Source organism: Strix aluco, chromosome 4, assembly GCF_031877795.1.
Source record: "Strix aluco isolate bStrAlu1 chromosome 4, bStrAlu1.hap1, whole genome shotgun sequence".
NCBI lineage: Eukaryota > Metazoa > Chordata > Aves > Strigiformes > Strigidae > Strix > Strix aluco.
In genome coordinates this window covers 84,668,528-84,693,550 of record NC_133934.1, presented here as the reverse complement: position 1 = coordinate 84,693,550, position 25,023 = coordinate 84,668,528, and the positions used below count along the sequence as shown (strand labels likewise).

General features: G+C 38.0%; 1 protein-coding gene across 9 annotated transcripts in view; it reads left to right on the top strand.

Annotated features, from left to right (window-relative positions):
• The window catches only part of PTPN13 (protein tyrosine phosphatase non-receptor type 13), a 124,950-nt gene that overhangs the window by 25,548 nt on the left and 74,379 nt on the right, over nt 1-25,023 (top strand). For all 9 annotated transcript variants that reach the window (XR_012623230.1, XM_074823874.1, XM_074823867.1 and 6 more), the window contains exons 2-6: nt 1,472-1,591; nt 10,965-11,134; nt 17,234-17,299; nt 19,735-19,920; nt 22,633-22,726. Coding sequence is in view for 8 of the 9 variants with exons in the window: in XM_074823874.1 (XP_074679975.1) it covers nt 1,477-1,591; nt 10,965-11,134; nt 17,234-17,299; nt 19,735-19,920; nt 22,633-22,726 (631 nt within the window). In the remaining variant the exon portion in view is untranslated. The remainder of the gene's footprint in view (nt 1-1,471; nt 1,592-10,964; nt 11,135-17,233; nt 17,300-19,734; nt 19,921-22,632; nt 22,727-25,023) is intronic.

The following is a 25,023-nucleotide window of genomic DNA, read 5'->3' as shown; positions in this document are numbered from 1 at the left end:
TTGAAAATATATCTGACTTAGTAAATATGCAGAATAATTGAATACTAAAAACTGGAAAGCTGTGAAGTAAGGATAAATAAGCTGTTTATGATGAAATGCAGCCAAAGCCCATGTTTACGGCTAGAAACTGCAGGGTATTCAGGCTTTTATATTGCCATATGAGCCCGGTTATCTGGAAGTAAAAAACATGGAAGGCATGCAACTGCCTAGGCAGTTGGGAAACTAAATATAGCTAGTTCTCCTTGCAAATTGTTAGATTAATATCCATGAGTGTACATCTGAGCCAGAATTGTATGCTGATGGGGAGGCTCCGGCTAGTTGATTGGAAGGGAGAAGGAAGAACCTCCAGTAGTACCGTTGGGTCATCTGAAGCTGTTGATATCAGTTACTGACCTTGGGACAATATGCATTGCCTGTGGGACTGTCTTTTCCATTTCCAGCAGCAACTTTGAGCCTTTGAGACCTAACAAACTCAGCACTGATGATTCATGATATATCTTAGGCTCTTACTGCAGCTCGCTGCCTCAAGATTTTATTCTTTGGGCTCTGGAGAGAAGCAGAGAGAAGCGACTGTAGCTGCATCTCAATCAGAAATAGAAACTGGTGTGAGTGCTCAATCTGAGAATATTTAGTGTCCTTAGAAAGCTGATGTAGTTAAGCAAACACATGATTTATTTGCTTCTGAGCTTACCAAAATAATGAATCTTTGACTTTGTCAGAATATTTAGGGATTCATTCTTCAGTTTTCAAAATGGCTTTGGTTTTGGACAACTGAATACCATATTGTGGTATGGTGAAAATGGTTTAACTCTTTGAAAAAATTATTAAGGCCTGATCTCTTTTAGCTGGGAAGAAAGTCTTTATTTGTTTTCTATGTAGAGCACCGCTAATGGTTTTACTTCTGTTTTCTTAAATGTATGAAGAAGCTGAACAAAGGAGATGACTATCAGTTCCACAGCTAGCTTGCTTGCTTGCATGTTTGCAGGCAGTGCTTCGTATTATTCGGTCATGAGGTAATATAAACAGCCCTGTGAAAACATATTGGAAGAAGAGGTTCCTTTCCTAACAGCAGCTTGACTGACTTAAACCTGTCAAATTAATGTTAATAGCTGATTTGCATTAATAAACCTGTAACTACTAATCATTCTGTAATTTTTTTTTTTTTAAACAAAGCAAACTCTTGCCCATAGCATATGGACTAATGCCATCTTGTTGACTTTACTGATTTAGTAGCCTACAATGTTAATATGGGTCATTGGTGTCTTAACCCAAGTTTTTCTTCACAATAGCAGGTGCTCAAAGTTCTTTTCGTCATGGTGAATGTTTTGTAGTATTTATATGTGATGGGTTCTATTAATGTTAGACAATTTTTCTGACTGAAAGTTGAACGTGAGTTATTACTGCTCAAGTACTACATGCAAGGAGAAAACAATTCTTATGTATTCTTAAATCAGTCTGTCTCATTTCCCAGGTAACATGCATGTGTCACTGGCAGAGGCTCTGGAGGTTCGGGGGGGACCATTGCAAGAAGAGGAAATATGGGCTATTTTGAATCAAAGTGCAGAGAGCCTTCAAGAACTATTCAGGAAAGGTAAGCATTTTTCAAGACTGATATATACAGAACTGGAAACCTCTTGCTTATGTTTACATGTCATATAGGTAAACTCTCTTGTTCTTCCTAGGCTCTAAACCCAAATAATAACTTGCTTCTAGGTTATCTTTGGATAAAGTGCCTAGCTGCACCCCAGCCCAAAGGATGGTTTCAACTATCACTTCATGTTCTGTCAGGACCCGCAGCACATTGTTTCGTGTGGTGACAACTTCACTTTGGTAGGAAGCTACCACAGAGTCTTTGCATTACTTTAGACTCATTGAAATGAGATAGAAACATAGAAAAAATGATAAATAAATCTGAGACTGTTGTGGCACTTTGGTCCTGAAAGGGACATAGGAACGAGTACAGTACAGTGTGGTCATGACCAGTCTGCTCTCAAGAGATTTAGCCTCAAGTGAGGCAAAGGTGAGCCACTGAAAACTTGACCAGAGGGTTAGGTATCATTCCCCAGAATGCAATTAGCAAGACAGATATAGCTACTGAGAGGAATGTGGTGGCTTGTTGTACTTTAAAGGAGTAGAAGTATCTCTTCTCCCCCACTTCCCCCCAACTTAGTAGGCTCTAAGTTGAGCATCTGCAATACGGCTAATAATTACATGTTTTAGCACTAGGTCTAAGTATGAAACCTTTCCTCTTCCTTATGTTTTCCTTTATTTTCTTCAAAATCTGCAAATCCTGAAGACCCCCCCCCTTTTTTTTTTTTTTCTTTTTATAGCAATAAAAGCTTAACTGAAATATTGAGCTTTGGTAACGTCTAACCTGGCCTTAGATAGAATATGTGTTTCCCTGATGCATCTCAGTGTTTCAGCAAGTTTATAGGGGTCATCTCCTTATATCTAAGCATGCATATGTAACTTTATTCAGTTCTATTTAGGAAAAATAAAAATCTCACACTTTGAAAATAGCCATTGTTTTGCCATATTACTATGCAAGGGGTACGTCTTCATTAATGAGGAGAAAATCTATTGGGTTTTTTTCATTTTTTTGACTTACAATTTTATCAAGATTCAACATTTAAATTGTTTTGGAAAGTAGTTGGGTTTTTTTAAAGGTTTGGTTTAGACAATCTGTCAAGTCAGACACTAGGTATGTCTAGTACATTGCACAACCTCTGAAAGTGGTCTCTGTTGGATGCTTCATAGAGACTCCAAAGAAGGCAGATGTGGACAGAAACTGCCATACGGTGTTTGATTTCTGATCGAGCTTTACTTAGCATTATAAATATGAAATATTATCAACTTCTCCAGAATATTCTTTGGTAGGCAAATTATGGGTAGTTTTGATGTCCCATACAAATTTCCTTTTCCCCCTTTACTGGTGAGCTCACAGCCCATTCATTGTAAGAAGCATTCCCTGTTAGGAATGCTGAATTTATTATTGCAATTTGACTGGCTGTCCTGTCCCTCTGCTTCTTGTATTGCAAGAAAGGGAAAGCTGGCATCTTCTTTCCTCTCTGTTCTTTGTTGTCTCTCGAAGAGAATCACAGGAATGATTTTTTTTAAGAGGGCAGGTTGTTGAGACCAAGTGAGACCTTGGCTAAACAGAGATCTTGAATGATTAGAGATGTACTCTTGTACACTTTACAGGAATCAACACATTGATCTTCATCTTGAAATCCACCTGAAAGATCACAGTAGCATGAGTATATAGTAGTGAAACCACTTAAGACATTATCCTAGGTCTAAATTATTTTCAAGAGAGAAGTCTGCACTGAAAATAGAAGCTTTACCCTTTCTTGGCCTGAGAGTAGTGCAGAAAGGAATTACTGTAATTACTATGAAGGCTGCATGCAAGCATTCAGAATGAGAACACAGTCAACCCTCCTTCAGGGGGACAAGTAGGGGAATACAAGAGCACAAAATAGAAATCTGCCCCAGGACTTCTGGTATGTGCTTTTAAGGTAGAGGAATATTTGCCAGCCAAGTCTGGCTAAAGTAGCAGAAGCTTCTGGTCTTACTTCCTATCAGAGAATACCAAAACACAAATTCAGATAAAATCAGTGCCAGAAGAATCTGTCTCTTCTTGGAGATGAAGCTGTTTTACTGAGGAGTTTTTCTGCTAGTTCAGCAAACTATTCTCAGTTGCCTGCTACTAATTAACCTGGGATATAGCCCTGTGGTAAAATGCACTTCAAGAGACACCCAAATGAAAGACCTTTACTATGTAGCTAAGGTTGACAAAGGCAATCTAATTCCTCCCAGCAAGATTAGGATAACCAGGCAGTCTTTAATGAAGATTTGACTTCACTAAGGAAACAATCTAGAAACCTTTTATGGTCATCTTGAATATCAGTTTCTGTGCTGGCTTGTAAAGATGTGTTGCAGAGATGCGGGAACAGAGAATGCAGAGGCTCCCGTAGGCTTCTCTGACTCAATATTGTTCTTTATTTGTGGAGGACTTGTAGCAAATGGGGGATCCTAGAGAAATCCTGGTTTCCTTGATCAAATTTCAGACCTAGCATACAGCATGGAAGAGCTATTCTATGGCAGAGGGTGAGTTTCCAAAATTTTTCAGAACTGACCAATTGCTCCTGGGCAAGGGGCAATGCGACAAGCTTTTTGCTTCTTCAAGTTCACAGCATGTTCAGCTCTGACCAGTCGCAGAGCTCTCTTCTTCCTCCTTATAAAGCTCTGGAGTCCCTGAACATGTTGTTCTGTAACAAAATCTAAGCTTTGATGAGTGTTTTCCATAAGTTTGTTTAAAAAAAATAAAATAAGGCATATTGTTCAACAGAATATGGTCCAACTGTTTTGAAATGAGGGGGATAAAAAGGCCATGGAAATCATCAACTCTTAAATTGCTATCTGTTGGTAACCTCCCTGCACCAGCCCAGCAATCACACACACTTAAAGGAATTACCAGCCCAAGTAACCATTTATTTACTTATCTAATCCTGGTAGAGTTTTGGTAGTCTGTTTGAAGTTGGGAATACTTGCTATTACTTTATCAACTGAGAACCATATTCTTCAGTTAATTTGTTACTTAAAATAGTTTTAGGAAATTAGGGAAAAATGCCCAAAACAAGATTTGATGACTTCTTGATTTATAAAAATTCTGCATGTCTTTTAGTGAGTCTATCTTCTTATCCACCAAAACACTCAATAAAAGAGTCACAGAATGAAAGTCAATGTCTTAATGGTTAATCACATATCATACCATGTCTGATTCAATGACTGATACAGAAATGTGCATGTATTTGTGCCTGTTTGTATTTACAATTCTAACAGGTGTTGAACTCTTTAAAAATACTTTACAAACTGATTTCGGTCATTATAAGCAATGAAAGATTAGTTTGAAATGCCCAGTTGCTAATCACTATTTAGAAAATCAACTCTGGTAGCCGTCTTGTCAGCGTATTATAAGCTGTTAAATGGAGGAGAAAGACAATCTAGTACTCAGTTGCAGATCTGACATCAGTCGTACTAGTGACGTTGAGATTAATCTGGAGATTTGAAAAGGCCGATACCAGACCTGCCCTTCTCTTACATCTGTTTAATTATCTGCAATAACTATTTTGTTGTTGAGAGGGTGTATCAACTGTTTCAGGCATGCTGTATCTTGTACTCAGTACTCCATGAGGTCAAAGAAACAGGTCTTTGAAGTGAAGTATCTCAAATGTGAGCATATAAGGAGCATGCGGTGCTCTCAGCTACTAAGAATTATAAATCAGGTGTCCCTCTAATTTGGTAGGTTTAACTGGGAGAGATTTATCAAAACTTGAAAGTGGGAAAGACTTTGTATGTCACTTAGGCCACTCCTATGCTAAAGCATGTATTGTGGATTCTGAAAATAGTTGAACCTTGTGTTTTAAGACATGTTTAAAAGGAGGGGGAAGAGTAGGGGAAAAAATGAGTCTGATAATAGAAAGGCAGCTTGATCAAAGAAAGAGACTTTACAAATTGCCTGTCTTGCAAATTTGTATATGGGAAATGATTTACATAAAAAAAAGTGTTATCACCTGGAAATGGATATGAAAAGGGATAATTCTGGTTTTTGGGGACCTGTAAATCTTGTTGACAGTCATACTATTGCATCTGCTTAGCTTGGGTAAGTATAATGAAAAGAAGGAAGGCAAAGTGTGAAATGTATTGATAGGAACTAGTGGTGGGTCCCAAGTAGTCATAGACCTAGTTGGGATGGAGGGGAAAATTGATTTGTTTGTTTGTTGATTGACGAGGAGGGGAAATCCTCATTTTCCAGCCACTCCTTTCTGGCAGACATTAAACAATTGTTTTTTCTCTTTACCAATAACTGTTGAGAATTTTTTTTTTTTTTTTTTCGCATTCTGGTAACATTTGATCTTTTGGTTGCTGAGAAGGAGAGAGACCAGGGTTTTGTGGGTTTTGGTGATTCTTTTTTTTTTTAATTCCTCTGCACCAAATGAGACTTGGTTACTACTTGTGCTCTTTCTAGAACTCTGCTGAACATGGTCAAGTTAACAATAAAGTGTAGTGTGGTGTTATGCTGCCTACTAGCATCTCAGGAACATCTCAGAAGCTAGTTGTTCACCCTGTTTCTTGCTCTAGTATTCTCAGGAAAGAGGAAATTTCAGTTAGCTTCTCAGTGTTTGTCCCTGTGCCGCTGGTTTCCAAGTGGCTGGGTATCACACCAGAGCTCTCTGCTCAGTCCCATCCCTTTGTGCCCGAGGGAGAGGGAGCAGAAGATGCAGGGATGTGCTGCGCCACCTCAGAGGAGTACAGGACTTGCGACGTAAGTGGTCCCTTGGGCTGGCATAATCCTGGTCTAGAGACATACTGGCTGGCTGTTTGCCTCCAGCCTGGCCTAAGCATAAAAATCTTCCAGTTCCTCTGCGCTAGGAGAAATCTCACTTGTCTCGATGCAGGCTCTAGAGCGAAGCAAAGAGAAAGGCGAGATGAGCATTGAAAACCTTGTGTATGTTTTTTGGGTCATTCTGTGCTTTTTTTTTTAAGGTATTTCTTTTGTGTCCTGAAACAACTGAAATGTACATTGCTTCTGACAGTTTTTGCTAATGACTGCAGCCTATAAGAGAGAAGTAGGAGAAACCAAAATTGAAAGAGCTTGAACTGTTGATGTAGTTTGGGAATTCAAAATTACCTGCCATCAATATTGTAAAATGGATCCATTTTAAATTTCTGCCTGAAGTTACTGTCTTGTAACGTGGTGGAGTTTTTACATCTTTGGCTGCTTGTATCCTGTTACATCAGGTGAAGGACTGTTTTAAAAGTCTTTCATTTGTTTGGCAGATGCTATGTAGCTGAAGATTACTTCAGTTTTTATTGCATTTAAAACCAGTTCACTCTCTCACTTTAAGTAAGACCACGCTATTTATCTGTGCCTTGGCCCTGCTTGATAAACTGTGCTCTCACAAGTGTTTTGTTACCAAGTTGCATACTTCTGGAGTTAACTCAGAAGGCTGGCAGCTCTAGAGCAGTTGAAAGCCTACTGGATAGCAAATTGACCAGGAGCCATATCCTGAATTCCACTGCTTTTAGAAAGAGGGGTTTGAATCTTTTTTTTGTCATTTCCCCCTGTATTTTGGGGAGTATGTGTCTCTTACTGCTCTTGTAAATTCTTCTGAAAGCCTAAACAGAAGGTGACATGTATTATGACTGGAAACTAGCTTCTGTTGTTTTCCTATGGTCCCTGGCTATTTGATGCATTGCATCTTTGTTACTTTTGTTTTCCTCATGGTACAAACACATGAAAGGGTAAGAGTAGAGTTACTTAAAAATATTTTTCTTAGGTTAAATCTGCATAGTAGGAGCTTTGAGACGGTTATTTTGGTTTGCAATGCATGCCTTAAGGAAGGAAATGGAGAATGAGTTATTTTATTCTTACCCTTTGTAACAGTAGATTAGATTCCCAAAGTTGTGATGGAGACAGTATGATTGGCTATATTAGTTAAAAGCTACTAAAAGAGGAAGGTAAGAAAATGTCAACAAAATGAGCTTGGCAAAATCAGCCCTTTTTCTAAACTTACAGTTAATCATATTCATTGTACTTGGCTTCAGATCATAAAGATAGTTGTGTCAATGTAAGTATTTTACGTGGATCAATCAAGTTAGCCTGAACATCTGTATGCTCCAAAGTTTGTTTAAATTAATATTGCGAAGACTTCAGGTTAATTGTGTTTGATTTTTTTAAAAATTGTTCTTAAAACTATATCGTGTTTCTGTCCCATTAACTCTTGTTTCTGTAGTATGTTTCAGAATATGAAGAGTTCATGTGTATTTAAAGTCTTTGTCATACAAAATGTTAAGTATAAAGCCTCTACATTACTTAAGGTTCATGAGTTGGGGCTTTTAAGCAGAAATCTTATATTTGAAAATGTTTATTTTTTTATATCAGTGGCGTACACACACAGAACTAATAAAAAAATCCAGTAGTTATCTGCAGGATTATTTTTGAAAGTTGATGGCCAACTAAGCTCTTCTTCCTCTGCATTTTTAGAAAACATAATGTAATATTTTCTTATGCACGTATAATAGGAAGGGTCTGTCTGTCTTTACATTTCTTTTGTTTAGCATCTGAACTTACTGACACAGTGAAAAGCAGTTGTTCTGTTTTGTTTCGGAGGAAGTGGAGTTAGAGGTATAGTGCAAAATGTCATCTCTTGGGGCTGGGAGGAACAGATAATGTTATTCACATTCTTAATTAAAATTTTATTTAATTCAGTTTGTTGAAGTAAATTTCCACTATTTTCGCCATGCGTGGTGTTTAAAGTTCTTGTTGGTGTTTTCTTCGGCTCATCTTATTTTTAAATTTACATATTTTATGGCTTTTCCACAATATGAGATATTTCTAAACTCCAGTTTTGAAGTTGGCCATGCTAAGAGAAGGTGTCTGTAGAGGTAATGTTGTTTGCTTCATGCCAAATGTCATGCTACACACTGTGATGAAACCATGATCTTGGGCATGATTGATTATTTTTACTACTGTATCAGGCAGATACTTTGTCATGGCCATTAAAGAGAGCAATTCCAGGCTTAAATCTTGTAGCTAGGGGTCAACTGGGTTGCTGTGGGGAAGAGAGAAAATGTGTACTGCAGTGTAAGGATTGGTAATTAACGTCTACACGAAACTTAGAATTTCTTCCCTTGACCAAATTTATACAATATTGTTCAAGAAGCTCAGCACATGCAATTCTTTGGTTGTTGCTTGGATAGGTTCAAGTAACATATATTGCTTTGTCCCTTGCAATTTTACTTACTGAAATAGGATAGGAAACCCCTGTGAGATCTTGTCCTCTGTATATGAGAGATACCCTCATGTACGGTTTTGCAGTTGGTATCTTTAGGGTGTTTGGGGGCATTTTTTTTGTGTGTGACAGAGATCTGTGGTTTCCATGGGGAGCTCAGCAGCTCTGTGTGAGAGCTTAAATTGGTTTAGCCTACATGATCAGAGATACCATCCATCAATTACTTATTTCTTTTGGATCCAGTTGAGAAAGCTGGAGCAATGAAAGACACTCCCCTGAGGCAAGAAGACTGAGCCTCTCTTGTATGTCATTAAAAGCAGAGCAGGGGGAAACCAGTTCTACACTGTGAATCCTAAACTTGTCATACTGGCTTTCAGCAAGACACACTAGCATTTTAAAATCTTTTAGAAAAACTATAACAAACTCCTTTTGGTTCTTGGGTGATTAAACAATTTGAAATAACTCCTTGGAAGTAGACTCTGTAGGATCTTTCCATTTCTAGAATGTTTGTTGCCCTCAATGGTCTCTCTTCCTTTTTAAAACAAAATTCTGCATAGTGATTTCAGGTATGTTCAGAAAAACGTGTATGTTAGTCTTAGACAGAAAAATGAATTATTGGATTGTCTGCTGAATGATGCCTCTTGCACACATTGGTAGGAGGGAAAACTTCCTGAGCTCCAGGATTTGAAAGTTTGGAAGGTTTTTCTGGATAATTGTTCCACCAAGTTATAAATATAGTTTTGCTTTGATGTCACAGAACGTAGAAAGCCTAAAAGTAATTTCTTAGGTGCTTTTGGAAGAAGGGGGAGTTGAAGAAATTGAAGGACTTACTTGGTAGATCCTTTTACATCTGATACCTGCAAGTAGTAATTGAATACATTTCCTAGAAGATTAGAAATATTCTAGATTACAAGATAATTGAACAGGCTAGGAACCAGCACTGTAGGAACATCCCGAGCTGATAGGAGAGTGGAAAATGTTCATGGTGGAGCTGACGAAGGAAATTATTATTCTGCTGTTGCTGCTTACTATGTAGAGGGAAAAGAAAGACTTATCCTTCAAATGCTTCAAAGAATTTCCTCAGATCTTTGATATATCATGTAGCAGAAAACAGAGCAACTGCCTCTTTGCCTATGGAAAAATAAGTTAACTTTTATTTTTACTTAGATAAAAGCTTGTGACTCCTTCAGTGAAACTGAGCTGATTTACTATTTGAGGTGTAGAAAAAAAAATTTTGACTCAAGGAAATGGTCTCTTTTTCCTGTCTTAGTTAACTTTTACTTTCAAGGTAGATTTTGGGGTTTAACACCTTCCCATGTGTGTGCGGCCTGTTTCTTGCTGCGGCCTGTCCCCCACACCACCACCACACCACCACCCCCCCCCGGCATTTTTTTTTCTTCAGTAGGTCTGTGACCAGAAGTTTGACAGCAGTATTATCAGACATCAAAAACCTAGCTGGCAAATTGCATAGTCATGTTATAGAAGGTTTTCTTTGTGGCTCCTGGTTCTCTTATTTCAGTGCTTGTTTTGCTATTTTCAAGTATTGTTCACAGGGTTTGAATGGGTGTTCTTACTAAGGTTTCAGGTTTATTTTCCCACTTCCACTGCTGCCTAGAATTATTATTTTCTTTTTTACTTTTGAAATATTTTTTTTTCTTTAGACTAAAAGACGTCTGTGCCCCAAAACTTTTCCCTTTTGTCTGGATCTGTCAGCTGCTCTAATGAGGTGTATTTCCTCTATCTACTAACTTTGTCCTCTCTCTTCAGATCATTGTCACTGCAGCAGTGCTATATTAGTATAGCAGTTAACTCCATTCTTATTGTAGGAATTAATCTTAATGACATGTACACTACAAAAATGTGGTCATTTTATATGTCAATTGTAACATAAATGAAATAACCAGTATTTTAGCAGGCTCTTCTTGACCTTGCTGGTATGAATAATAGCAAAGAATAGTCAAAAAAGATGCATGTTACTTCTTAGTGTGATTAAAATTGAAGTGGTTGTGGCTATGAAGCACTGAAAGTGGAAGAGGAAGCATGAAGCTATTCCATTAATAATATGTAGGATGATATTAAACATGTCTTTGAGCAAATAAAATAACATCAAGCAAGGGCATCAAACAACGTTGCTTTAACTTGACTGTTTTTTTTTCCTTTCAAATACAGCTGATCCTACTGCTCTGGGATTCATCATTTCTCCGTGGTCTCTCCTGTTGCTTCCATCTGGCAGTGTATCATTTACTGATGAAAATGTCTCCCAACAAGACCTGCGAGCATTCACAGCACCAGAGGTTCTGCAGAACCACTCTCTATCATCTCTGTCAGACGTTGAAAAGGTAAGGTACCTCTTCCTTGGCAGACAGCTGTTGTCTTTTGCTGTTGATCCCTTCACAAAATAGCTTTAAACTGTCCTTTTTATCTCCCTTTGGTTCTTGATTGCCATGTGTAGTTGTTGATTTATTTTGTGAGAGGGGGAGAGATCCTCCTACTTTGTTTTTGTCTGTAGAAGTGGAATAGTGATTCTGATTGTAGGCACTTAGGAAGAAGTGTCTCTGTGCAGGTCCCTGTCATGTGTGTGCTGCTGACAGCCATACTTGGACAATGGCTGCACAGAATAACTGACCATCGAACTGGTAGTAAGCAACATTTTGCCTTCTTTTTCTAAAAGATTTCAGTGACATCAACCATTTTAATTTCTTTACATTTTGTTGGCAAAATGCATCTGAGAGGTGAGCAAAGGCATTACTCAAGCAGTCCAGGGCTTCAAAAAATGGGATATTCCTACACTCATCTCAGAAAAAAAAGTTTGTTTTAATTAAGTATTCCTCAGTTGTGTGCAAAATTGTTCCTTTCCACCTTCCTTTTTTAACTCTTCCCTAAGGGTAGATGTTCTGTCATGTGAGGTTTGTTATACGTGATCTCCTCCAGGTCATTGATATGCACAGTCAAAATGACTAGCTTCTCAAATGTTTTCTTAACCATAATTTGTTGCAAATGGTAACACTTTTCCCAGTAAACCATTCCCTTGGCCTAGTCAAAGATATTTAGAGGTGGGAGTAAGAAGGAAACTGAGCTCTATTTCCATCTCTTTGGTTTCTCTGGATTGGTGATCCTTAGAGAAGGAAGCCAGTGTTGTAATCAGGGAACAATTATGACATTTGGCAGTCTTCCTTCAGGAAGAACAGCAACATGCTCTTATTCCAGAGGAAACCAGTATTGACATTAATTGCTGTTGTGTGCACAAGGACTATTAAAACGTGTTTTCTGTGGTGAGTATTTTGTTTGCAGCTTTTTTTTTCCTTCTAAACCTTGGATATAGTCAGTTTTATTTAGGACTATATCACCAAATACCTACCAAAAATCACTTTTTCCTCAGTTACTTGCAAACTCTTTAGACATCCTTCTTGCCCTGCAGTATAGTCAAAATTAATGGTGTAATAAAATATGTATATAATTTTATCTATGACAAAACTATAAGCAATTAGCAACCTAGGTTGAAAGTTTTAATAGAGAAGTAAAAATAACACTGACATCAGTGCAAACTTGGGATCAGTTATGTAGGATGCAGCTGCCAAGCTGTGTAGTCATACTGTTGGAATTGTTTATCTCCTTTCAAGCGAGACAACACTGTTGAAGACAGTAACGTTACCTCTAGTGCCAACTCTGAAATTAATATACAAAACAGGCCTTTAAAAATGCCGGAGAAAAGTTTTGAAATGACATGTTTGTGATTTTCGTCAGAGCTGTTTGCAACCTTTGTCAGAGCTGTTTGCACTCTTTGTTCTGTACCAGTGTTCATTCAGTGTGTTACTTTTTACATTTTGAAATACAGAACTGTTACTATTGCAAGCCGTGCTATGATGTTTCTTAATCTTTAGGAGGGAAATACTCAGAGGGACCACTGTGGCCTGTAAACTCCAGCACAGAGCATATCAGTCAGTGATGACCAAATACTGGCATTCTGCATACGTGTAGCACTAATTAATCCTCTCTGATTATGACTGTGTGAATTTATTTCGTGATATCAGTATAACTTTGCTTGTTGGAAGGCAATGACAAAATTGAGACTCTAGGCCACAGCAGCTGTGTTGCTGTTTTCATTGGGAAACAGTTGGATGTGGACATACACAAGCTCTGGCTTTATGTAAACAAATTACTCATATAGTCATGTATAAACTAAATAAAACCCTTTCGCTTGTGGTATTCAGCTTTAGCATTAGGTTGAAGCTTCAGGCTTTGGGTTTGAGATGAATTAACCTGTTTTGTGTTTGAACTCCACTTAATTTCTGCATGTGTTTTGCACACGCTGGGGAGGAAAAATTAACTGTGCTGATAGCCTGGGATGGTACAAAAACATTTGAAGAAAACACTGCTACCATTCTTGTTCTCAGTTTAAAGCCTTGTGGATAAATCATGCAGCTGTTCTCCTGGTGTGATATTCATGTCTGGGTGCAGTGAAGGACAGTCATAATGTGAAGATGGGATCTGTGAGTTCCTCATCCTGTATTTGCTCATGTGAGACCCTCCAGTTGAATTCTTAGAAATGTACCATTGTGTACAAAGAATTGAAGTCTTGTCATGATGGCAATGGTATATACCAATATATGTTAAAATAATCTTTGATAATGCATCAGGGAAAAGAAAAGACCAGAGTATCTCTAATACTGTTTTATAATCCCCTGGTTGGGAACTATACAGTATAGTACATTTGTGTGAAATGCTTCAAACATGTCAGTCCTCTTGTGTTTATTTGCTTACTTATATGGAAAGAGAAAACTACCTGAAACATAGCTTTGTACAAAAATTTTTGTCCTCTTATGGCTTTATTAGTTGAAGTTAGTAGGGCTGATAAATAGCTTGTATGTGCATCCTTCTTTTTTTGACTGTTTCCCTTTGCATTTCTATTAAACTGTGTCTTGAATGGTACACTGGTTATTTGTCTTGATATGTTGACTTCATGTTTCTTAGATCTTGCTTTGCACATGCTGACTGGTAACAACGTATTTAAACTTTTTGTTTGTTTGTTTTTCTCTCACAACTTGCTGTACTTCACTGAATTTATTTACTGGAAATCTTCTTCAGTGTTTTCCTTTTTGGTTGTTCTTCTGAAATCAGACCATGTCTGAAAGCTGCTGAAGGCAGAAAGACATCTTGTTTCTTAAGGCCTTGTAACACAGTGACAGGGTTGCATTCGTGTTTTGAGTTATGAGTTTACTTGATAACACAAAGTAGCAATGTATTCAAAGATAAATATTAGAAAAACTGGTAGTCAGTCAGTGAATACCCTTTTGATTCTAAGATACCCAGTCAATGTGAATACAAAATAAGTCTGAGGTAACTGCAAGCTTATTGGAAATAGAGTAAGCAACTGTTCAAAATTATAATGAAAGATTAATTTGGGCAATGAATTTGATGTTGATTTATATATTGTGGAAAATATTAGAAGTATAATACAAAAACGAACTAGAATTTTTGAGTAAATGCTTTCATTTTTGAAAGGCATGTCATGTGCCTCTAAATCAAAGGTTATTTCATCTGGAGAGAGAGAGAAGGGTATTTTAAATATGAATGCTTATTGGGTAGTACTGTACAAAAACATGAGTTACTGATCATTTGAAATTAGCCAAATTCTTGGGTTTTTACAACACAGTTTTTCAATAGATGGGTTTTGTGTCATTTTCATGCTGGAATTCTCTTATGTAAGGAACTTGATGTAATGCCGCACAAACCTCAAGAAGTGATGATCTTGTAAACAGACTCTTGTGGGATTTCTCTCTTTTTTTTTTTCTTTTTTTTTTTCTTCCCCTTCCTGACTATGTGACACAACCTAAGGCTGTCAAACTATAGCAAGCAGTTTGACAGTTCCTCTTACGAGTTTCTAATGCTGGTCAAGCATCAGTATGACTATTTATCTGATTTTTGATGTTAAGGAATATGAAGTAGGAGAGAGTTGCATGATATGTGTGCAGGCATTACATTAAAATCCAAAGATCAGTTTAACTGATATGTAGTGGATACATTTTTGTTTTCTATGTAGTAGTGGCTTGCAAGTAACTTTGAAAGGCCTTACTTGGAATATCTCCTTACGTCAATACAAGGCTTGAAATACTGTTGATGGAGTAACTCATCACAAACTGGTTCACTTTGCTTTTATTTTGAAAGCTCTTTTCAGATAGGTTAGTAGGGTAGCGTGTTTTAGTTTAGAGGTCTCACTGCATGGTTGTACAATAATATCTTTTTTGGGGATGATGCACTTCTCAGTTTTGGAAATATCTTCCATTATGTTGAAGCTTAAAAGCATAGAATGCTAGAATATCCTGAGTTGGAAGGCACTTGCAAGAATCGTTGAGTCCGACTCCAGACTCCACAGAGGGCAACCCAAAAATTACATCACAGAATCACAGAATCATCAAGGTTGGAAAAGACCTTGTAGATCATCCAGTCCAAATATCATATATCTTAAGAGCATTGTCCAAATGCTTCTTGAACACTGACAGACTTAGGACCTTGACCCACTTCTGTGATTAGAATTAACAATTTTTATAGTAGACTTTTTAAGTGCTGTTCTTACATTTTTGGGGGATGGGAGGAGTTGGGGAGCTTTTTTTGTTTGAATTTTGGGGGTTTTTTTGTGTGGTTGGGTTTTTTTGTTTATTTTTTTTCTGAAAAGGTTTTCTTTGCATGCATTATTACCCTGAAAGTATATTTACCTTTTTCTGCATAGCTGTGGTATATCTAGATACATAAGGAAGACTGTCTAGTATTTCACTTCTAAGGGTAATAAACCAGATGTGGAACAATTTGCTTAGTATTTGAAAGATAATGTTTCTGGTTGAATGGGGCAGTAGTATTAACAGAACCCTTGATGCTTGTCTGTGACTTCTGTCCTATTCTCTTCTTCCTGGTAGAGATTTTTTTTCCTCATATTTGTCTGTTAGGTAGAGTGAGAAAGGTGAGTTCTTGGGTCTGGTCTTGCAGTCTGCTTGTGATATAGTTGGCTTCTTTTGCAGCTTTCTCTGTTGAATTCCAATTTTATATAAATAAAACACGTTGAATTTACGAGAACAATTTTAATAATGTGTTGCTTTTAAGTGTAGTTATTACTTCCTTACCCTGTCACAAAGTTGTGTATTGCTCTTCTGAATACTTAAAAAGGAAACTTTTTTCTGTTTTACAATAGAAGTCTAAAAATACATCATACTCATGTTTTGGGGTTAATTCCTGGCACAGTGCAGTAATGGTGTAAATGTCTTTCAAGCAATCTGAAGTGAAAAGAAAAACATTTGTGTCATCCTTTTCAGAGTCTTTGAGAATATATTATGTTGTCTTGAGTAGGCTAAGTGACTCCTCAGTACAGAGATGAATTCTCTTGTACAACTTTAAGCTAGTTCTAGATGTGTGATTTTTAACAATGCTATGTATTTACTATGGGAAGAAGAAAATTATTTTTATCATTTCATAGGTTCTGTTGGGTCCATTCATTACCTTTGTACACTCAATTTACACTGAAGTTTTTTAAATCTGTATATGAAATATCTGAGTAGGGACAGATCTTGTCAATATATATACCTAGGATGTAAGTAAGATGTTTAGTTAGTGAAGAGGCTGACTTAAGCAAATTGCTTTTAATTTATCACTGTCCCTATAATTGTTGTTTGTTGCCTGCACAATTATTTGATAAACTTGTTACTTTAAGTAGCACAGATTTTACTAATAACTTGGTAGAAAGAGCCATCACTACTGTATGTTACTTACACAGTCCAGAAAAACTGCTTTTTTTTCCTCACTCACCTGTTTTGTTTTCAGTCACCTACAGGGGAATATGTATTTGTGTTCTTAATTCTGCAGTATTTAAAGGTTTTATTCCCTGTCCTGATGGGCTTAATATGTAAAAGAAATAGTAATTTCATTAATTTTGATGTTATTAATTATATGTGTAATGATTACTGTGTTTGTATCAAATACCAAAAATAGATTAAGGTGGCTGCTTTAGACATTGATACTTATGTTCATTCCTTTTTTTCCTTTAATACCAATCTTAGGGATCTCTTAACAGTGGTAGCCCACTGTTTGAGTCCTGCTAAGATCTGCCTTGCCTTCAGACTAAAGTTTTAAGGATCCCTGGACATCATGCAGTCTGAACCCCACACCAGGCTGATCCCATGGATTACATGTGCTTCTGGTTTCAATGTGAGATGAAAGCTTAAAATTGAACAAGAGAAGACAGAGGCACTGATTAGATGCAGTATGTTTCACAGCAGTAGAATTTGCTTCTCTGACTCTCATGACAAAGGAGAACAATTTGAAAGACAACTGAGCTTAAATACCAGGAATATATATAGGCAAAATGATGTGTAGTTGCTCTACTTCAAAGTTCTGCTTTGCATTTCCAGTCCTGTTCAATGAGTTGATAAATGCCTTGTGTCTTATGACAGGTCCATATTTATTCTCTCGGTATGGCACTCTTTTGGGGAGCTGACCATGAAGTTCCTCAAAGTCAGGTAAGTTTAGATTTGGTTTTGTTTAACATTGCAACTTCAGACTTGATGGTTTGACAGAATCTGCATTTGAGTTAACATGGCAGGGTGTCATAATGAGGCACTGAAGAACAGGATTTCTTTCTTGTACTTGGAGCTTTTTCCTGTGGAGTGTGTGAGGGTGGTGGCAGTGGTGTTGCCTTGCAGAAGGTAGGTGCTGATACTACATTTTTGTTAGTTTCCATGAAGATACATCTGAGCTAGTCTATCCTGTAGTGTCACAGGCTGAAAGACAATAGTTAAAGCTGCTGACAAAGGAGAAAATGACTTGGTTTGGTTTAGGCTTATATGAAAACAAATATTTAAATAACATCCTTGCTTTACTCATAATAAAGCAACTTGTTCTCTGTGCTGCCACAACTTCTCTGAGTCTGGACTTGGCACATACAGATACTTATGTTACACAATGGCCAAGAAATGGTATGAATTGTTTGGAACAATTGGCTTGTCAGTCAATGCAGACACAGCTGCGGACTGCTTAGAGCTGAGTGTTATTGCTCAATGGGGTTATTTCACACACACAGCAGAACTCCCAGACTGTCTTTCCAAAACTGATAGAAGATGATGTGATTCATCAGCTCCTTCCCCACCTCCAATTAGACTTTTAGAAGTCAGTATCCAAAAGAGTGAAAATAAGAGGAAGTGCATCCAAAAAAGCATTTATTGATGAACTTGCAGTTGCGGGATTTGGCAGAGCATTGTGCAGCTCAAGGAGATAAGATGTTTCTGTTTCATATTTGGCTTCAGTCCTACTAGTTGGTGTCATGTGTAAGGGTAAGGAAGGAAATTTTGAAAGGCTCTTTGGCAATTTTAGTGTTCAGTTTCTAATATTTTCTTTAACAGGGTGGTAGTTGAGTTCTCAGTTGTACCGATTTGCAAGTAGCTACCTGAATGCAATAGTGAGAAAATTTGAAGCTATGACTGTTTTAGGGATACTTATTTGTAATGCCTACTGTGACTGTCCTAAAAACCCCAGTATTTTCTTAGACAGCTATCCCCTTTCTTTGCTCTCCTGTCTTGTAGGAGATGAAAGGAACAGTATTCAGCAGTAGTGGGAGAATGGCTTAAGGTAGGTAGAGGTGGGTGTTGAGCAGAAAGTAGGCATGGATTTTAGTCCCCTTTTTCTTTGTTTCTTCTTTTGATTTTAGATTGTAGCAGCAGTTTCACCATAATGCAGTGCGAAGGAGTGCTCTACCTTTTGATAGAACAATATTTTTCCAAAGACAGTGTGGTGAGATATGCCTGGAAAGAAAGGGGGAGCAGAAGTCTAGAATTTAACTTTGGGATGTTCTCATGCAATGCCTCTACCCTGTGAAATTAGTGGAGGCAAAAGGACAGTCTGTGTGTGGCATTACTTTTAAAATTTGCATGTGCAGATTTTCCAGTTTTTTTGTTTTTTTGTTTTTTTTCATGTTTGCCTGACTACGTTGGTTAATGAGCTGCTTCTCTGCTGGGAGTGTGGTTGAAAACAAGAGTGATTTTTACAATTAGTTAGAAATGCTAAACAGATAGATGGGAAAAGCCTACATTAAATAAAACAGAGTGGTCCAGAATACTTTTTTCTTTTAATGGTACAATTTAAGAGTACTAATACAGGGGCGATCGTAATGGTTTGAAGTGCTCTGTGACACAAAAAACACAACAGTGCTTGTACTTCGTGGGTAACCACCCACTTTGGGAGAATTGCAGATCAGAAAGCTCAAGTGCCTGTGGCATCTCACAACAAGTGTTATCACTGACTATTACATACCCTGAGGAGTGGTAGTCCACATACAGTGTGTTTGATTAACTGAATGGATAGAGGAGAATTAAATCTAGATTGTTCCTAACCATATGGGTGTTGTCCTGCAACTGTGAAGCTCTGCTTCCTTAACCAGTGACTTTGCTGTTTTATTCCTTACTTGTTGATATTGTTTGATGTCACTGGACTTTGGAAATGCTGACGCAGCTGCTGCAAAATATTGCTGAGGTGAGGAACTGTAGAAAATGAGCATAGCAGACAGAGGGATACAAAATGATTGTAATGAGGATTGAATTTTATACTTGTGACTGGCAGAATGTTCAAAAACAAAGAAAACTTCCTCTGAAACTTTTCGCTAGTCATTAAGCCCTTGAGAAAGGAAAGTGTTGGTATCCTTACCTTACAGATCAGGCAGCTTGTTTGGACCAGATTGTAGTAGAGTAGGAATCAAATCTAAATGCTGAATGCCTGTCCCCTGATCTACAACTGCTATTATTTCACCACCTAGATGGTGACTTTCAAGCTGGCACTCAGATAATGTAGGCAGTAAGTCTTGTGAATAGTTATTTTACTGTGTTGAATGTCTTTTTGTTTCTGTGTGTACCACGAGTCACTATTAAAACTGATTTTTATTCCTCCTGGTTTTGTTTGTCACTAGCCTATCAAACTTGGAGATCATCTCAACAGCATACTCCTCGGCATGTGTGAAGATGTCATTTATGCCCGTGTATCTGTACGGACTGTTCTGGATGCTTGCAGTGCCCACATAAGGAACAGTAACTGTGCCCCTTCGTTTTCATATGTGAAACAGTTGGTCAGACTGGTTCTGGGAAGCCTGTCTGGGGTAAGTCTGAGGAATAATAGAGATGAGCAGGAAGAGAGCAAAGGTGCTAATTCAGAATCACTCTGTGTTCATTCTTCCTCTTGTTTTACTATGTTGCAATTTTGATAAGGGTGGCTTGTTGAAAGGAGGGAATTACTTCTCTCCCTTTTAACAGTTTGTAAACTTGACAGTTCCTCCTGGGATATGCATTCACAACTGCTATTTCTGAGGAAGATAATTTTGTGAACTGTTTGTCTTCATTGAAAGAAAAGCAGGGAAAAACAGGAGAACAAAAAAGGTGAACTCTGGGGCGAGCCTTAGACTTGTTGCTACTTGAAATGCTTCAAAAATGATTGCTGTGAATTTTCTTTTTTTAAGTTATGCTTGACTTTTGGAGAGTTGCTTATTGACAGGAAGAGGGACTTTTTAGGCAGTGTGCCAATTGTCTTCACTTCTGCTCAGCTCTTGGATAAATGTGGAGGATGTTATTGTCTAATGATGACAAATGTGTTAGACTGTTTTCAGAAGAGAAAGAAACCACATGAACTCATCTTGCAAAGTTACTATTCCTGACAGGCAACTTCTGCCTTCACCTAAACCATTACAACATAACTTCAGAATAGTTAAATAATTTCAAGGCTCCGAGTAGAAAGGAACACCATAAATTGTCAATATTGTTAGATTGTTTTCTGGCCAATACTTGCTTTCCTTGTGTTCTGTTTATAATTATAACAAATGCCAAGCAGTTTATTATTGCTGGAATAGTATCCCATGATGGTCCTGAATTTTATCCAGTTTTGTATCATTGATAATATTTTTTTTATCTTATAGGGGTTATGCCAATGTAAAAATTGGTGTCTGAAGAGACAGCACTGTAATTGCATGAAAAATGTTTGGCTTGACAATGCTTCCTTTTTAAAAAAAAAAAATTGTTATGATGTAATTGTTACACAGTTTCTTCATAAATCTAATCTGGAAACGTTCGCACGAGGTGAGAGGCCCCTGCATTTGTCTAATATTTGGCAGCAACTGACTCTGACAGGTCTCCAGAAATAGTGCTGAGCCTGAACTCCACAAAGCATTGTCTAGTCTGTGAGGTTATGTCTGTCAGTCTGGTGCTCCTCGCTGTAATGTCTGAAGTCTTGTGTAGTTGCCAAGTGAAGCTAGTCTGTGATTCAGTGAAATAAAGGCCTACAAGGCCTTAATCAGTGAAGCTATTAAAATAAAGATCCAAACCTTCAATCGAGCCACGAGCTATAGAAACAGCCACTGTGGAGACTGAATCATTAGTCTCCAAGTTCTTAATGGCCCTTTCTGCTTAGCAAATTTTCTGCTTTTCCTCATCTTGTTCTTGTCAGCAGGCTTTCAGAGGGAGTCTGAGGTTAATGTGACAGACTAATCTAGACCAGCCTGCCAAAGACAGCAGTAGTGGTCCCAAAGCAGGTACTGAAATCCAGTGGAGAGCTGAACCCAGCAAGTGTGTTCCTGTCTCCTATACCACGTTGATAATGAAGGAATGGGACTACTGACAGTTACCCAGTGCTGAAGTTTTGCTGTTCTTCTAGATTTCCTCTGCCAGTAACCTGTTTAACCTAATCCATAACATGTCACTGCATTGGCTTTGCAAGAAGACAAGAACAAAATGACAGAATAGAACTGAGTATTGACAGAACAACGACATAGCTGTGCTGCTGTGTTTTTGTGCACCTTAGCTAAGCATCCCTGCTGTTTTTAATGGTTAGTTCTCCATTGTGTGCTGGAATTTTTACGTTAATAAGAAAAGCATATAAAATTGTTTTTTTCAGAACCATAGTACAACCTGCCTCCAATCTTGATTGGCCTTATCAAAGGCTAGAGAGGTCTTAGCTCTATAACTGTTCAATTGGTGGTCTGTGGCGCACAGCTGAGAGGTCCTGTTTGAATGTTTTCACTTTCCATGTTAACATGCTTTATAAAGGGCAATACAGCACAAGACTGGTTCAATTTGTTTAGTCTTAATTGACTTGCATTGTAACTGTTATAGATAGAAGGCTGCTCGATTTCTCCTTCCCGCCTCCCAAGTAAGCCACTGTCCAAATTATGCCAATTCCCACCATATCAAAAGATCTCACTAAAGATTATTTGTTGCAGCAAATAAGCTGCTCTCTGAATGATTGTACATGTGAAATAATTTTTTTAGGGAGGTAGTGATTAAAAAGAAAAAAAAGTTGGAAGTTAATGGGAGTACTTAAGCCTGACACACAAAAGGAATGTGCCTGAGGGGCTAAAGAAGAGACTTATTACACATGTAAAATCTCATGCATTTGTGAGAAGTTGTGTGAGGTATCAGCCGAAAACTATGTGGTACGAGACAGTTCTTCCTGTTACACAGAAAACTCATCGGGCCAATCACAAGTTCCAGTCATGTTGCACAACCATGGAACATGGTTTTCGAGTGTTGCTGCCTCTTCAGTTTGCTGTAGGGGTGGAATGTGTTTAAGTTACAAACTTGTGAACTTAATCTACACTTAGTGGGGAAAAAGTAGGGCAAATGTGTGGTAAAAATAAGGCACAGATTATTTGGATATGGATAATTCTAGGAGATGTTCTCACTAATGAACCTGTTTTTATGAAAACATTTTGAACTTAACTGTTTGGCACGGACTTATGTTGTGCATTTACATAACGGACACTTGTTTCATACTAATGTGCACTGTTTCAATATCTGACTTTGCATTACTGCCTGTTTTGCAGGTGGATCAACTTTCTTGCAATGGAGATAGAAAACTGCAGCCAGACAGGAGCCAGGCTATTCGGGAGAGGCTGAGGGGGAAAGGACTTCCCACAGGTAAGTGCTTCATTGCATTAAGGGTTATGGTAATAAATCTGGCTCTGTGGAAGACCTAAGTTTGGGTAGATTTTGCAGCCAAAGAAATTGAATAGTGGAGAACTTGCTGACATTCCCGGAACTCTGATGGTTGAGTGTCTAGTGAAGTGTTGGTGATGGTGACATGAGAATAAAAGTTTCAAGAAATGCATGTCTTTTCCAGTTCAATTCTGATGGTAGGAACATGTTTTAAAGGTTCTTGGGCAAAAGTTTTTGTTTCTGGAGAAGGGGAATCTTCAGCTGAAGGTAGGTCAGCTAGACCTATGGAAGCAGCTTTTCTTAGTTCCCTCTTTCCTGTGGACTCTGCTTTATCTTCATAGCTCGTTGCACACAGCCTCTTTCTCTTCTTCCCAGGCAGCCCTGGACTCTTTTTCCCTGCACACAAAGCTTTCTTCTGCCTCCTCTTTCTTTCTGAAGAGAGGTATTATACGTTCTGTCACAGTTCTGCTGTGTTTTGACAGTGTGAGGTGGACTTGGAGGCCAGGTAGTGTTGTACTTCAGGGAAGTAAGGAAAGAGGAAACTGGGGGGCAGGAAGGAGGCAGACTTTCAGAGGCAGACTGTTGCTTTTGACACTGGAGGAAAAGGGATAAAGTGATGTAAGTTGACAGCTGATGCTGGCCATGACTTCATTAGATGTCCTTGTTTAAGGTCAGTGGCAGCATCAGCTTTGTGTTAGGCTTCTCAGACAAGAGAATGTATTCTTCCAAAAGTCTCATATTTTTCTGGAAGAATTGTGTGGCTGAGTAGGAGCATTTTATAAGGCATCAGCTTGGACCACTCTTAAGTCACTGTGATGCAGGCAGTGAGATGTGATAATCAGATGAGACCATTCCTGCCTTAAGTGTTCATCTGTAAATGGAGTATCTCAGTTCCAGAATGCATCACCCACAAATACTCAACACCATAGTGTTAGCAACACATCTGTCTCGCATGATCTCTCTACCTGTTTACCACCGGTAAACTTGGAACAAAGTTATGTTGCTGATGTACTTGAGTTGCTCCTCTGGTTTTCAGTTTTGTGTCAAGCAACAGTGCAGTGAATTGCAGTAACCAAAATAATCCATGGAGTTGTCAGCGGCAATAGAAACTGAAAAAGTTAGACATGAGTCTGGAAGGCATTGGTGGTCTTCCTTTATTGATTCTTTTGAGGTGAGTCCTTGATTAGGCTGCTTTTATGTCAGTGGTTGCCAACCCTTCCAGTATGGCACTGCGTTTAGGAACAGCATCTGGTACAAGCTGTCTCTTTGTTTTCTGGCACAAATGCACTGTTCTGACTGCTTTCTTAGGGGCTTTGTTTTCTTACTGGCTTTTTTTTTCCTTCTTCTTTTCCATAATATTTGTGTAGCGATAGGAGGATCTGTAGGAATACAGGGTTTGGGACTGGATCAATCTAGTTGACTGGAGTTGTAAGCCATGTAATGCCTTTCTCTTCTGAATTTAAGCTCTTAAACTCTTTCTTTTCCTGGTTCCCACCAATTTTAGAAGAGTTGCACCAGAACCTTCCTGTTCTGATTGTTAAATTGTTAGTTTTTTCTTTAAACCCTTTCTTCCCAATTTCCAGTGTTGTCATATTCACAGTTCCTTTGCACTTTGTTCTATTGCCCAGTACTAACCTAGTCCATATTCCTCATGTTTGGTTTGTTGTTTTTTTTCTTTAGAACTTTATTTGAGCACACTACCATTTGGCTACTACATCAAGCTTTGTCATTGCCATACCCTCTTTCCATCATCTATTCTGCTTTTTATTCCATGATCATCATAAACTGTATGTTTTGATAACACTCAGAATATTTAAGTTTTGGAAACATAGCAAGGTTGTCTTTAAACTCTGTTCTCACTGCATTAGCAACCCTGATTATTTTTTTCTCTGTTGTTTCTAGGGGTTTTTTTTTCACTAATACAACTGAACAGTCTTTTGCTGGTTTGCTTTGCATTTTTTTAGAAAATCCTTAACTTCTTTTAAATGTTTGTGTGGTTTGAGGGGGGTTTTTTTTGTTCATTTATTTTCCTACCCACAACTTTGTTTAAGCTTTTTAGCAGATTTCCTTCCCCCCCTGCCCTGAAGTAATGTTTGTCCCCAAAGTCTTAAGCATAACTTAACAATAAAGCTTTTGTTTTCAGTTCTACTAAATTTTGGAAACTGATGTAGTAGCTCCAGCCAGTATCTCTGTGTCTTTCTGGCTCAGTACTAGGCTGAATAACATCCCTGTAGTGTCTGAAACTCTCTGAGGACTATGTCTTTAACTTAAGATATAGA